At 40.2% G+C, this 16,094-nt stretch overlaps 1 protein-coding gene across 1 annotated transcript; it reads right to left on the bottom strand.

The window, feature by feature from the left end:
* Window positions 1-1,629: 1,629 nt before the first annotated feature.
* On the bottom strand, window positions 1,630-15,408 carry LOC115161998 (A-kinase anchor protein 12). The gene is made up of 4 exons (XM_029712885.1): window positions 14,952-15,408; window positions 9,172-9,271; window positions 2,991-8,920; window positions 1,630-2,877 (listed from the first exon to the last, which is right to left on the bottom strand). The coding sequence occupies exons 1-3, from the start codon at window positions 15,066-15,068 to the stop codon at window positions 3,030-3,032; spliced, it is 6,108 nt and encodes a 2,035-aa protein (XP_029568745.1). The 5' UTR covers window positions 15,069-15,408; the 3' UTR covers window positions 1,630-2,877; window positions 2,991-3,029.
* Between the last annotated feature and the right edge of the window lie 686 nt (window positions 15,409-16,094).

Here is a 16,094-nt window from a genome sequence, read left to right as displayed (position 1 = left end):
CAGTTGAAGTCGTAAGTTTACATACACTTAGGTTGGAGTCATTAAAACTCGTTTTTCAACCACTCCACAAATGTCTTGTTAACAAATTATAGTTTTGGCAAGTCAGGTTAGGACATCTACTTTGTGCATGACACAAGTAATTTTTCCAACAATTGTTTACAGATTATTTCACTTATAATTCACTGTATAACAATTCCAGTGGGTCAGAAGTGTACATACACTAAGTTGACTGCCTTTAAACAGCTTGGAAAATTCCAGAAAATGATGGCATGGCTTTAGATGCTTCTGATAGGCTAATTGACATCATTTGAGTCCATTTGAGGTGTACCTGTGGATGTATTTCAAGGCCTACCTTCAAACTCAGTGCCTCTTTGCTTGACTTCATGGGAAAATCAAAATAAATAGACCACAAGTCTGGTTCATCCTTGGGAGCAATTTCCAAACGCCTGAAGGTGCCACGTTCATCTGTACAAACAATAGTACACAAGTATAAACACCATGGGACCACGCGGCCATCATACCGCTCAGGAAGGAGACGTGTTCTGTCTCCTAGAGATGAATGTACTTTGGTGCGAAAAGTGCAACTCAATCCCAGAACAACAGCAAAGGACCTTGTGAAGATGCTGGAGGAAACAGGTACAAAAGTATCTATATCCACAGTAAAACGAGTCCTATATCGACATAACCTGAAAGGCCGCTCAGCAAGGAAGAAGCCACTGCTCCAAAACCGCCATAAAAAAGCCAGACTACGGTTTGCAACTGCACATAGGGACAAAGATCGTACTTTTTGGAAAAATGTCCTCTGGTCTGATGAAACAAAAATAGAACTGTTTGGCCATAATGACCATCGTTATGTTTGGAGGATAAAGGGGGATGCTTGCAAGCCGAAGAACACCATCCCAACCGTTAAGCACGGGGTGGCAGCATCATGTTGTGGGTGTGCTTTACTGTTGGAGGGACTGGTGCACTTCACAAAATAGATGGCATCATGAGGATGGAAAATTATGTGGACATATTGAAGCAACATCTCAAGACATCAGTCAGGAAGTTAAAGCTTGGTCACAAATGGGTCTTCCAAATGGACAATGACCCCAAGCATACTTCCAAAGTTGTGGCAAAATGGCTTAAGGACAACAAAGTCAAGGTATTGGAGTAGCCATCACAAAGCCCTGACCTCAATCCTATAGAAAATGTGTGGGCAGAAATGAAAAAAAACATGTGTGAGCAAGGAGGCCTACGAACCTGACTCAGTTACACCAGCTCTGTCAAGAGGAATGGGCCAAAATTCACCCAACTTATTGTGGGAAGCTTGTGGAAGGCTACCTGAAACGTTTGACCCAAGTTAAATGATTTAAAGGCAATGCTACCAAATACTAATTGAGTGTATGTAAACTTCTGACCCACTGGGAATGTGATGAAAGAAATTAAAGCTGAAATAAATCGTTCTCTCTACTATTATTCTGACATTTCACATTCTTAAAATAAAGTGGTGATCCTAACTGACCTAAGACAGGGAATTTTTACTAGGATTAAATGTCAGGAATTGTGAAAAACTGAGTTTAAATGTATTTGGCTAAGGTGTATGTAAACTTCCGACTTTAACTGTATATGACAAAACAGTTGTGCAAATTTTTAACATTGTGGTGATAAAAAGATTAGCATTTTATTTCATTAACAGCTTTGAAATATAAAAATGTCCATGCAACTCTTATGTTTTGCATTTAGATATTAGTTAATATTACATTAACAGGAATATATCATTTCAACAAAGGTTATCAGGTTTACATCATTTGTTACCAGAAGTCAAAAGAAAAACAATACACATACACACACATTGAAACTATCGCAAGGGTAAAAACAAGCTGCCATCATGACATTGCATAAGCATTCAATAAGGCTATGTTCTGAAAAAGTTTTAAAATCTGAAATTAAACTTACCAAATATATTTGTAGTTATAGACAAACAAAGCCAGTATGTGTGACTTGTTAACAAAATAGCTTTACATGTATGTTCACAGGCAAAAAAACGAATACACAAATATAGTTTTGTCTTTCAGATGCAACTAGCGATAAAATTAGCATTTTGTATCAGTATTCGTGGTCTGTGTCTACTAACCATTGCAGTGCATAGTTTGCAAACTTTGCATATAGTAAGTCAACTATATAATTATATGAGATGATGAAGATCAATGGTAATATTTAGAGGAATGATCTCATTCGTGCAAATGCAATGTGATAAAAATTCTAGTCACTACACATCTCTGAGCAAATGTTATATTACCGGTATGTGCTGATTTGAGCAAACATTTAATGTCTTACAGAAGTCTGATAAAACACAGAAAGATCCCGAATAGATATACAGGTATGTAGATTTTATCACAGTTTGTCTTTGCATTATTTTGGTGAGCAGTGGGTAAATATGTCCTGTGTAATGTGAGTGTATTATATGTTGATACAAATAAATGTTAGACTACTGTTCAATCCACAAATTACATTATGAGTAAAGAAAATTTTACTCAGATACTCTGTGTAAAATAAACTTATCTGATGCAAAGGGAAGGACAAATTGTCTTAATTCAAACATAAATAATATATAGTATACATTATCCTACCTCCAACTTCTGATAATATGACATGAAAAGGAACAAGAATTGTATTCAAAGAGGTACAAGTACTTAACAGACATACTGATATAATAGCATTGCAACTAACGTGAATGTATTCAAAGAGCTGAAGAAGGTCTCCAGATGCAAAAGTGTGCTTGGTAATGGAAGTCAGGATGGATGCAGCTTTACCTCCGTTGTGGTGGGTCATCATTCGTGTATGGTCTTCTACCTTCTCTTTCAGGGATTCCTTGGTAGTCCAGCACTCTTTTAGCTTGTTGAACGAAAAAGGACAGAGAAAAATTCAGGAGGATATTATTTCAGTATACTCCTTCAAGTACTTAAAACCCAAAGTAATATAACGAGAAATTAAAAGGACTGACTTACCAGTTCATAACACGTCAGTTTGTTGGAATGGCTGAAGTCTTATTTGTTTTCACTTATAGATTGAAAGCTTTGAGGCTCAAGTGCAATATCAAAGACCTCTTCACTGACCTGCAGCGTCTCCTCTACTCCTCCACCCATTTTGTTGCTCAGAACTTCTAAGACATGGGATTTTACTGTGCCAAAATCTTCCTCAGCATCCAGCCACACTTCTTGGTCATTCTCATCCTCTGTGTGTAGGATAGACTCTTCTGCATTCACCATTACCTGTTCTTGTTCTGCTTCAGGGTTTGGGGTGCACACCACTAGTTCAGTTCGGGTATGCAGTGATGCTGGAGGGATATGCAATGGTGCTGGAGTCGTATGCAGTGATGCTGGAGTCGTATGCAGTGGCGCTGGAGGGGTATGCAGTGGCACAGGAGGTGCAGTGTCATTTGTTTGCTCAATTTGACTGACTTCACAAAGTTGAGTACTTTCCATTGATTCTGTTGGAACACAGTCAGTATTCACAGCACTTTTTGCAGTAGTACTTGCACTTTCTATTGACTCTTTCAGAAAGCTGTCAGTGTCCACTGCAGTACTACTTTGAGGTGGCCAAATAGCAAGTGGTGGTGAATCCAATCCCGCAGACACCACTCCAGTGTCTCTGGGTTCAATGTGAAGATGGATATGGACATGGGATTCAATAGATAGTCTCTTTTCAAATGACTCAACTGATTCCTTTGCTGATTGTACTACCATTTCAACCAGTTCTTTCTCATGCCTACTGGTTGAGTCTGAATCTACTTCGGACGCAATAATAAATTCAGCCTCTGTTCCATAAACTTCTTGCACATTTGACTGCAAACAGGACTCTACAAATGTATTGGGAACTATGTCATCTGGTACTTTGTCAACCTCGAAAGTAGACTCTGCAAATGTCTCGGGAGTTGTTCTATCCTCACATACTGTATCAACTTCGAGAGAAATTGAGGGCTCAGTTTCTTTGTCTGAAAGTTTGTGCTCATTTCCCTGAGTATTAAGTTCTAAGTAGTTTTCAAATAAGTGAATTTTCTTTTGCACCTGTGCAGTTACACCTGTACATCCTTGAGCATCTGTAACTGCCACCACTGGTATACCCTCTGGTGATTTAGAAACTTTGGCTTCACTCGTTAATTCAATTTCAGCCTTTTCACTTGATTGTGGTACAACATTGGAGTCAGCTTCTGATGAGTTCTGCTGTACATGTTGGAGTATTTCTTGAGTTATAATACTGCTTTCCTCTTCAAACATGGCCTCCTCAATCTTCTCAATGGCATTCTCACCCTCTCCTTTGTCCTCCATTTTGTCACAAATGTCTAAGACTTCCTTAACACCGGTTGAGGAAACCACCTCAAGTGCTGTCTCCAGAATCGCTTCAGCTGACCCAATCTCAGCATTTGCATCCGTCACTTGCACTTGGACCTCATGACCCTTGACATCAGTTAAGACCACAAAAACTGCATCAACAATTGCTTCAGCTGATTCAATCTCTACATCTATCTCTTGTACTTTGATCTCATGATCAGTGACATCAGTTAAGCCAACTTCAAGCACACTCTCAATAATTACTTGAGCAGACTTTAGCTCTGCATCCGCCACTTGTACTGTGATCTCGTGATCATCAGTTGAGCCCAACTCAAGGGTTGTCTCAACATGTGCTTCAGCTGATTCAATCTCAGCATTCACCTCTTGTACTAGAGTCTCGTGATCAGTGACATCAGTTGAGCTAACTTCAAGCACTGTTTCAACAGTTTCTTCAGCTGACTTTATCTCTGCATCCGTCACTTGTACTCGGATCTCAAGACCATCAACAAACTGTGCTGATGGCACATTCTTCCTCACAACCATGTCCCCTTTCTTTAGTGTCTGAACCATAGAAGAGTCTACAAGTGGGCTTAGTGCACCCACACGATCCATTTTCTCTGGGGATTCTACTTCAGGTGCCACTATGCCAATCAAAGATTCCAAAACATTTGATGATTCTAACTTCAGAATATCAGGCATTGCAGTAGCGACATCTTGATCATCACATGTGATTGTTTCTTCAACTGGTGCATTCTCCATGTCTGCAGAATCCTCCGAAACATCCATGAATTCCTCTTTTTCTTCTTTAAGAGTGACCTCCTTGAGAGCCTGTGTGAAAACAAATTTGTCTGTGACCGACACTTCCAGGTGCTCTGTATCAGGCTGTGGAGTGTCTTCTGCTATGGCCTTTCCTTCAACCTGAGCTACACCCTCTTCTGAATTAACAGTGGCTACAAGTACTGGTCTTACCTCTTCTAACTCGTTTACAAATTCTGTTAGTTGGTCCTTTTCAATATCTATATGCATGATTGGAATTGATTCATCTTCAGCTTTGTGTACCTCATCTGTTGTGATTCCTACAGCACCAGACTCTTCAGTTTCCTCAGGTGCCAACTCTGTGGGTACTACCTTGCTGACTTCTAATGGACACTCCACCACATGAGTCACTGGGCTTTCATCAACAGCATCTATTTGTTGCGACTCTTCACCTGTGCAGATTGCAACTGCGTCTGATTTTTCATGAGCTGTCAAAACTGTTGCTTCCGTCTCTTTTGGTGTCTGTAATATTTGTGGAGAAACTGAAACCGCAGCTGCTTCCAGGTGCGGGTCTTCTGTAATTACCGATGAGAGAGTTGGGGTTCTGTTAATGGTTTCAACAGCCTCATGCAGAAGTACCTCTGTGTCTTTCAACTCGTATTCTGCAGGCACAGGCGTTGTGTTGCCTGATGTTTTGGGAGACTCCTCTGTCAGCTGTGACACTGCTGAAACCATTTCTGTTGATTCATCATCTAGAGGTTCTGGGGCAGTGACTGCTTCAGATGTCAATTCGATTAGGTCCTCGGCTATGGTATCGTCTCGAGTGGCTTCTTCAGCAGTGGACACTTGTGTGGCAATGGTCTCCTCTATTACGCCTTCCTCAGGTATATCACTGAGTTGCTGATGTTTACTTATGAATTCCGTAAGGTCCTCAAAGTCTTTCGAAGCAGTGGGGGATGTTGATGGGGCCAACTGCTCTACAGTATCTTTGGCTTGAGCCTTCTCTGCTTCAGTGGGCAGGGTGTCTTTGGGTACGGCCAATTCGGTGACCAGCCTAGAGACATCTGGCTGGGTTTTTTCTTCTGTAATGTGTAATGGAGTTTCTATAACAGCCTCAGTTAATATTCTGTGTTTCTCTCCTAGCTCTTCTGCATCAAACTCGGACATGGGGACCACTGCTGGTGTTTCAGAGTCCTCCTCATCATCCGATCCAACACCTTTATCTGCCTTGTCAGAAGATATTGGTTCCTGCTTTCCTCCATGCTTTCGCTTTTTGCGTCCAGGGATGAGTTTCTTTAGAGAAAATAAAGACTCCTCTTTGGTGATTTCGCTGTCAGATGCCATCTGCTCTGGTGAGCTAACTTTGCTGGCCTCCTCGGTTTTTGCCTTCCTATTTGAGGTGACCAGCTTTTTAAGGGATTTCCATGTTGACCCGCCTTCACTCCCTAAGGGACTAACAGCTTGCTCAGGGGAAGAGGTCAAATGTTCATAACCTCCCTCCTGAGAACTATCCAGTGAAGACTCTGCAGTGTTTCCAGGTTCACTTAGTGTTTCACCTTCATTCATGGGTGCTTCCTCCTCTGAGTCAGACGTTTTTCTTCCTCTCCTCCTTGCAGATCCACATAGAAGGGCCTCCCAAGAAACAGATATTTCTACTTTCTTTTTGGTCTCTTCTGTGAAATGTTCTAGTACCTGCTCTCCTTCACTTTGCTTTGACTCCTCATGTGAGCCTACAAGTGCTAACTCATCCTCACTCTCAGAAGATCTTTTGGGACGCCTTGTGGGCGTCATTAGCTTTTTGAAAGAAGTCCAGGTGCCATCCTTTTTCCTTTCACCGTCAGAGGTTACATCACTATCTGATTCGTGGCTTGACCCTAACGGAGCAGACATTTTTACCTGCTCTGCTGCTAATTCTTCTGTTGAAGAGGCAGGATGTTCTCCTCTCTGGTACTCCTCTGACTCTGTGGATGACAGTAAATCCTCAGCAACATGCTCACCAGACCTGGTCAACTCATCTGATTTCTTACCTCTCCGCTTCCTAGAAAGCTTCTTCAAACCAGCCCCATATAAGAGCTTCCTGAGTGGACTTCCTTGGTTTTTAGCTTTCTCTTGTGAGCTAAGAAGTTCAGCTTCATTTGAGATAACTGTGTGGAATCCCAAAGAAGGAGACTGCTCTTCAAGTATATCCTGGACTGGACTTCCTTGGCTTTTAGCTTTCTCTTGGGAGTCAAGAAGTTTGGCTTCATTTGTTTCAGCTTCATTTGTTTCAGCTTCATTTGAGGTAACTGTCAGTAATACCTCAGGAGCTGGCTCCTCTTCAGGAACATATTCTGTGACTGTGACGAATCCCCATGAATGAAACTGTCCTTCAAGACTTCCCTGGCTTTTAGCTTTCTCTTGAGAGATAAGAAGTTTGTTGTCATTTGTTTCAGCTTCATTTGTTATAACTGTTGCAAATCCCCAAGGAGACTGCTCTTCAAGAATATCCTGGACTGAACTTCCTTTACTTTTAGCTTCCTCTTGAAAGCTAAGAAGTTCAGCTCCATTTGAGATAATTGTCTGTAATTCCTCAGTAGCTGGCTGCTCTTCAAGGACATCCTCTCTGTTGTCACTAGTTTTAGGGACTTTACTCATCATCAGTTCAGGGACATTGGATGTCTCAGCCATCAGGGAATCTGTTACTGTCTCTTGAACTTCATTCTCATTTTGTTTCCCCTCAATGACCGGTATTGTCTCAACATCTGGACTGATCTCGTCTTTTGTTTGTTCTTGCTCAAGACCAGCTTCCTCTGGTGTGTTTACATCCTCCTGTTTTTCAATGCTTTGCAGTTCGTGTTCTTTCTCAATAGTTTCATCTTTGGGCGTTTCCTCTCCTAAATTGTTTTTATTTTTCTTTAAACCAGCGAAGATTCCCGTGGTGAAAAACTTCTTAATCGGGGATATAATTTCTTCTTCAACATCCGGAATGGTTGGTGCTGGTGTGTCTGTCTCTTCAGTAGGGATGACTTCCGCCTTGACTTCGTCCTTGGGTTCCTCATTGACTTCTTCCTTGGGTTCTGTCTTGGGTTCTTCCTTGACTTCTTCCATGACTTCCTCCTTAGGATCCTCCTTGGGTTGTTTCATGGGTTGCTTGACCTGCTTGTGTATTTTTCCTGTCAGGAAAAAACGTTTAAATGGAGACATTTCTTCAACTATAGGAATGGGTGTGGCTGGTGCTTCTCCCTCTGCCTGTGACACTTCTTCAGGTGTGATTTCCTCCTTTGATTCTATTGTTTCAGTGGTCTGTTCCTTGGTGGTTTCATTAAGGAACTCTTCAAATGTGAGGTCCGTCATCGTACGGCGAGAGGTAGAATCATCAGCCGGTTCCACTGGTGAATCAGCAACAACGTTGTTCGGTGCTTCGTCAATATATGCTTCTAGTGCATCATCTACAAGCTCTGGTGTATGGCCAACACATTCTTTTATCGTATCATCAGTCAGATCCTCAGGTGTGCTCTGCTCAGTATTCTCCTCAGCATTATCTATAGTGGTCTCCTCTGTATCCTTGCTGTCTTCGGGAGTACGTGCTTCGCCCTCTTCTTCCTTAGGGCTCACTTCTGGTATTGTGTCAGAGTCTTTTTTCAATGTGAATTTTAAACCAATTGAACTGAAGAACTTTTTAAAACTATCATTGACTTCATTCAATTTAACTTCTGTTTCAGTCTCATTTGTTGATGCTTCGTCGTGTGCATCAGGGGATTCCTTCCCATCACTGTCTGCGTTTTCCAGAGGAGGTACCTCCTCTGTGAGAGTCTCTATCATCTCCGGAATGTCCTCTTTCTGAGAAACGATAGATGAATTTGTCTCACCAACTGTAATGAGAAACAAATATGCATTACTCAAAAGTGTGGGCTAATTGCCTGATTCATATGAATAACTAATAATTATAAACTTCTTAACTCTTTTACAGCCCCCTATAAAGCTTAATGTGAACTGTTAACCAATATCATAACATTGTAAAAACTTGAGGAAACAATTGAACTCTTTATCAAGAAACCAAAAGTAAAGCCTTTCTCGTTCAGACACACACAAACTAACGCTCTTCCAAACTGTGATGACTCACCCTCTGCAACGACTCCGTCTTCACACAGGCCATTGACCTCCTCAGTCTGGTCCTCTGCTTTTTCACTCAGTCCGGAGATCTGTCCATTCTTTTGGAGTAACTAAAATGGAGAAGGGAACATTTTAGATATACCAGTGCATTCAGAAAGTATTCAGACTAGAGGTTGACCGATTATGATTTTTCAACGCGGATCCCGATACCGATTATTGGAGGACCAAAAAAAGACGGTAACGATTAACCGGACGATTTTTATATATATATACTTGTAAGAATGACAAATACAACAATACTGAATGAACACTTACTTTAACTTAATATAATACATCAATAAAATCAATTAAGTCTCAAATAAATAATGAAACATGTTCAATTTGGTTTAAATAATGCCAAAACAAAGTGTTGGAGAAGAAAGTAAAAGTGCAATATGTGCCATGTAAAAAAGCTAATGTTTAAGTTCCTTGCTCAGAACATGAGAACATATGAAAGCTGGTGGTCCCTTTTAACATGAGTCTTCAATATTCGCAGGTAAGAAGTTTTAGGTTGTAGTTATTATAGGACTATTTCTCTCAATACCATTTGTATTTCATATACCTTTGACTATTGGATGTTCTAATAGGTACTTTAGTATTGCCAGCCTAATCTCAGGAGTTGATAGGCTTGAAGTCATAAACAGCGCAATGCTTGAAGCACAGCGAAGAGCTGCTGGCAAATGCAGGAAAGTGCTGTTTGAATGAATGCTTATGAGCCTGCTGCTGCCTACCACCGCTCAGTCAGACTGCTCTATCAAATCATAGACTTAATTATAACATAATAACACACAGAAATATGAGCCTTTGGTCATTAATATGGTCAAATCCGGAAACTATCATTTCGAAAACAAAACGTTTATTCTTTCAGTGAAATACAGAACCATTCCGTATTTTATCTAACGGGTTGCATCCATAAGTCTAAATATTGCTGCTACATTGCACAACCTTCAATGTTATGTCATAATTATGTAAAATTCTGGCAAATTAATTACGGTCTTTGTTAGGAAGAAATGGTCTTCACACAGTTCGCAACGAGCCAGGCGGCCCAAAATGCTGCATATACCCTGACTCTGCTTGCACAGAATGCAAGAAAAGTGACACAATTTCCCTAGTTAAAATAAATTCATGTTAGCAGGCAATATTAACTAAATATGCAGGTTTAAAAATATGTACTTGTGTATTGATTTTAAGAAAGGCTTTGATGTTTATTGTTAGGTACACATTCGGGACAAGTCTCTGAATGTCCTTGAGTTGCCCAGCCAGAATCTGGACTTGAACCGGATAATACATCTCTGGAGAGTTCTGAAAATAGCTGTGCAGCAACGTTCCCCATTCAACCTGACAGAGCCTGAGAGGATCTGCAGAGAAGAATGGGAGAAACTCCCCAAATACAGGTGTGCCAAGCTTGTAGCGTCATACCCAAGAAGACTCGAGACTGTAATCACTGTAAAGGGTCTGAATACTTACATAAATGTGATATTTCTGTTTTTGCTTTGTCATTATGGAGTATTGTGTGTAGATGGATGAGGAGGGAAAAAAACAATTTAATCAATTTTAGAATAAGGCTGTAATGTAACAAAATGTGGAAAAAGTCAAAGGGTCTGAATACTTTCCGAATGCACTGTATACACAACATAGCTTAAATGTATGAGAAGTCACTTTCCTCAGAGTCATATTTTCCCTTGGGAGAAAGGGGGGACAGCATGTTATGTTGTAAAATGATGTATTGCTTTTAACTCAGGAACCAGGATGTCCTCCATGAAGTTGGGATAATTTTACATTCTAAAAATCTGAGAATTTACCTCCTCAGACAAGTGATATTGGAAAATTTGGTTTACTAACGGGAACCACGGGCACAAATGATTAACAGTCATTTTTGTGCTGTGTTGAAATGCATTACGAGGAGACACCTACAGTATGATGCTCGCCATTCTATGACAGCTAGACAACAATGAACAAAGCAAATGCGCATGGGGGTGTCAGTATATCTCAAATTAAACAATTAACTGTTTCAGTTGCCATGTTGCATCACTGTTTGTGGTTCCAGTCACTCAATTCATGCAATGTTTTGACCTTGTTGACCTGCTGACCAATAACATTATAATAACATTGTAATGAGAAAATACAACATTACAGTACAAGAAAATGCTGCCAAACACACAGTAAAGTACACGTCTTCCTTCATTTATTTCTATAATATGGTAATGTGTGATGCTTGCTACACTGTTTTTGGACCAATATGCCTGAGACAAGGTGCAAAATAAACATTGCACATTGGTTCCTCATTTCATGACATAGCTTTTACATTGTGACATAATCGCGTGACTTTTTATTGACAGACTGAACAACCCACAGCTACTTTCCCTGTTTTGCCGTCAGTCTTCACTGAGTAAAGCAAAGTGAAGCCTTCTACAGGCTAAGTACCTCTTTAGGTTCTGTCCCAAATGGCACCCTCCTATTCCTTATTTAGTGCATTACTTTTGACCAGAGCACTATGGGCCTTGGTCAAAATTAGTGCACTAAATAGGGAATAGGGTGCCATTTGGGATGCATACATTGTCTATTTATAGAGAAATTTGGCTCAGTTGGCTGAATCATAGCTGCTGCTGACTCATGATTCTATCCATCCCTGCTGTGGAGTGGTCCTCTAAAACAGCATACACTCACACTCACACACACACACACACACACACACACACACACACACACACACACACACACACACACACACACACACACACACACACACACACACACACACACACACACACACACACACAGAGAGAGAGAGAGAAATCCACTAAAATGCTCTTAGGACTAAACCTGCTGTCAGCAACAAAGCCATTGTTGTTGTTTACGTTTAATTCCTTAAAGACTATCGAAATTGGTCATCAAATCAAAACAAAGAGTAGAAGTGATAATGTTTGGTAATAACTTATCGTGAATATGCATTGATTAACTATTTATCAGTGTTCACATACCAACAAAAAAAACAAGTATTGAATCATTTTAATTATCAACGTTTGTTAAGCATTTATAAGCATGCTCATTTACACATGCACATTTAGCGGAATTTATAACAGCTTAGTCATGAAAGTTATAAGGTGTAACAAAAGTATTTATTTAGGAATTTGAGTCCACTGGTATTCTCTTATGTGGTCTTCAACAACTGAAACAATATGGTAGAAAGTAAAATAACTGGCCCATGAAAGTGCAAATAATACATTGACTTTCCAATGACACAGCAGATCTCTTTACCAGGTTAGTCCCACTGAGGATGACATATTTATCCCAGCGAAGACCTGGCTAAGAGGCAACGTAATAATATCAACACACAATCAAAAGCCAAACATTAACTTGCAGAGAAGTGGCAAAAATGGCAGTGACACAATGTATGATTGAATTACTTGTTCCTTTTATTTCTTATTCGTACTTTTGTTAAGTGCATTGTTGGTTAAGGGCTTATAAGTCAGCATTTCACTGTAAGGTCTACACCTGTTGTATTCAGCATTTCACTGTAAGGTCTACACCTGTTGTATTCAGCATTTCACTGTAAGGTCTACACCTGTTGTATTCGGTGCATGTGACAAATACAATTTGATTTGATTTGAATATGAACAGTCAGGTCCCTCACAGAGCTGTAATGTATTTCTCTGTCTTTGACCATGCCTATTAACTTGAATTCATATGTAGCCTAATAAGATAAATAAAAGTAAGCTATGGTCGTAAAATTAGGAATTAGACTATTAGAATGGACATGAACCTTCTTATGATGGTATAAAGGTCAGCCATTTTGGTCAGGGAGTTGGTCAACCATGGTTTGCCAGTGCTGTGATAAGATAGTGTAAAATAATAGATAGCCATACAGCTTTAGAGGAATGATTCCAGAAGGTTTCAAATTAACTGCTAATATGCCAACATTCCATTCAAACAGTGCTGTCAATCCACAGCCTCACACTGGGTCAAATCACTAATAGGATCTCTATGGTTATGATAGCCTATGTATTGTGAGCATTATATTGACTCCATGTTATTGGAGGTAGCCTAGGAATTAAGAAAGTCTATAGAAATAAACAAAAAGAATAGCCTACATGTACTGTATCTAGTCATTTCTAGGACCAAAAATACAAGACGTTTTACAATGGAGACACACTGCATGAATAAAAGTATGTGGACACCTGCTCGTCGAACATCTCATTCCAAAATCATGGGTATTAATATGGAGTTGGTCCCCCCTTTGCTGCTACAACAGCCTCCACTCTTCTGGGAAGGCTTTCCACTAGATGTTGGAACATTGTTGCGGGGACTTGCTTCCATTCAGCCACAAGAGCATTAGTGAGGTCAGGCACTGATGTTGGGCGATTAGGCCTGGCTCACAGTCTGTGTTCCAATTCATCCCAAAGGTGTTCTTTGAGGTTGAGGTCAGGGATCTGTGCAAGCCAGTAAAGTTCTTCCACACCGATCTCGACAAACCATTTCTGTATGGACCTAGCTTTTTTGCACGGGAGCATTGTAATTCTGAAAGAGAAAAGGGCCTTCCCCAAACTGTTGCCACAACATTGGAAGCACAGAATCGTCTAGAATGTAATTGTATGGTGTAGCATTAAAAGATTTCCCTTCACTGGAACTAAGGGGCCTGAACCATGAAAAACAGCCCCAGACCATTATTCCTCCTCCATCAAACTTTACAGCTGGCACTATGCAGTGGGGCAGGTAGTGTTCTCCTGGCATCCAGCAAACCCAGATTCGTCCATCGGATTGCCAGATGGTGAAGCGTGATTCATCAATCCAGTGTGCTTGTGTGGCCTACCACTTCGCGGCAGAGCCGTTGTTGCTCCTAGATGTTTCCACTTCACAATAACAACACTTACAGTTGACCGGGGCAGCTCTAGCAGGGCAGAAACTTGTTGGAAAGGTAGCATCCTATGACGGTGCCACGTTGAAAGTCACTGAGATCTTCAGTAAGGACATTCTACTGCCAATGATTTTATACACCTGTCAGCAACGGGTGTGGCTGAATTAACCTAATCCACAAATTTGAAGGGGTGTCCACATACTTTTGTATATATAGTGTATACTGTATAATCTCAGATTGTAAAACGTCTTCTCTTTTTAGTCATAGATATGGCTAATATGTATCCTGGAAACATAATAGTTGGATAGTTTCCAATAGTGAACCATTTAAACCTTTGCATTTTATATAGGCTATGGCCTATTTCCAGTGTACAAAATACAATACTTTAATTCATCCAACTAATTTGGAATGCAGTGGAATACTTAGCAGATAAAACCAATACTGTATCAACTGCAAGTGGTTGTGTTTTTTTGTTAAACTAAGTATTTGGCACTGGGGCTCACTCACTTCAATCAACTGAATGACAAGCCGTATCACTGCAGCCCGACAAGAATAACACTTCACAGACAGTTGAGAAGCATCCCCTCTTTATTATTGTAGGTTTAATTAGCGATAGAAGCCTTTCACTAAATGCCGGGAGACATAAATACATTATCTGATTAAAATAGGCTAATAATGGCCGACCATTTAATAAGAATAAATAAGATACATTTATCATTAAATGAATGTAACAGTGTTTTGATTATTTTGCACTCCTCTGTCCATTCATTTAAAACACTAAACAAATTCCACTGTTTAGGGATTTAAAGGCTACAAATGGATGATGCTGTAGATATATAAATATGTTTCCCGTTGGTTAGTTATTAATACATCAGTCTACTAGAATTTCTGTTTACCTTCGCATCAATACTCTCACCATCCTGGACATCGTTCGCACTTTCCTCATTCGCCACAGTTTCCCCGTCCTCGCTCTTGCTGCTATCCTCCGGCCGCGTAGATTCAGTCGCCCCCATGATCAAAACTATAGCGGCTCTCGCTCCTGTCCTGTGTGAGTCGATACCGACGTCAATGACACAGAATGTAGCCAAAAATGAAAACAGCAGCAAAATCTGTTGGGTATGATAGCTCTGACGCTGTGGCTTTCAAATGGTGCAGTCCGGCCCTCTTGTAAACTATTTTAGAAAAACACCCTCCCCGTTAACACATGTAGCCTACGACTCAGTACGGCACGCCTTGCCTTGATGCATCAAGTCTTATGAGTGCAGAGAGACTGAGAACCTGTCCTGGGATGACTATTGCAACAAGCGTATCGGGCACTGGCAGAGAGGGCCAGTCGCACGCAGCTATCTTCCAGTTAAGATGGTCTCTAATACTAAAATAAATGAAATCAAGAGCTCCTTTTAAAGGTGGATATCTGAATCTGATTCATGCACATACCTCATCATTATAAACTAGGCCTATATACACTCCGTATTTAAAGGTGTCATTAGTATTTTCGACACTTATATATTTATTAAAGTAGTCAAACGTTTCGTATTTGGTCCTATACTAGCACGCAATGGCTACATTAAGCTTGTGACTCTACAAACTTGTTGGATGCATTGCAGTTTGTTTTGGTTGTGTTTCAGATGACATTGTGCCCAATGGAAATGAATGGTCAATAATGTTTTGTGTCATTTTGGAGTCACTTTTATTGTAAATAAGAATGTAATATGTTTCTAAACACTTCTACATTAATGGTGATGCTACCAGGATTGCAGATAATCATGAATGAATCGTGAATAATGATAAGTGAGAAAGTTACAAAGGCACAATGATCATACCCCAACTTTTAACACAACATGAACAACATGGACTGTCTGTTTAAGTAACATTTTTGGCAAATTCTGGTTTTGGCAAAAAAAAAACATTTTTTAACCCTTCTGTTTTTCTGAAACTGCAGTCACCATTGAGTATTTACGTTTTGAAGAAAATAACCTGTGTGTGTGGTTTTTTTCTTGAACATAAACTAGAAAACTAGCTTGTCCTTAGAAATGGAA

The sequence above is a fragment of the Salmo trutta genome, chromosome 25, assembly GCF_901001165.1.
Source record: "Salmo trutta chromosome 25, fSalTru1.1, whole genome shotgun sequence".
Lineage (NCBI taxonomy): Eukaryota > Metazoa > Chordata > Actinopteri > Salmoniformes > Salmonidae > Salmo > Salmo trutta.
The sequence above is the reverse complement of the archived record's forward strand: the minus strand, read 5'-3'. Positions and strand labels throughout refer to the sequence as shown.

Coding starts and splice junctions, on each gene's coding strand:
- LOC115161998 (XM_029712885.1), bottom strand. CDS start 15,068: ATGGGGGCGACTGAATCTACGCGGCCGGAGGATAGCAGCAAGAGCGAG. Junction 9,272..14,951: donor GTGAGAGTATTGATGCGAAG/GTAAACAGAAAT, acceptor TCTCCATTTTAG/TTACTCCAAAAGAATGGACA. Junction 8,921..9,171: donor AGACGGAGTCGTTGCAGAGG/GTGAGTCATCAC, acceptor TTCTCATTACAG/TTGGTGAGACAAATTCATCT.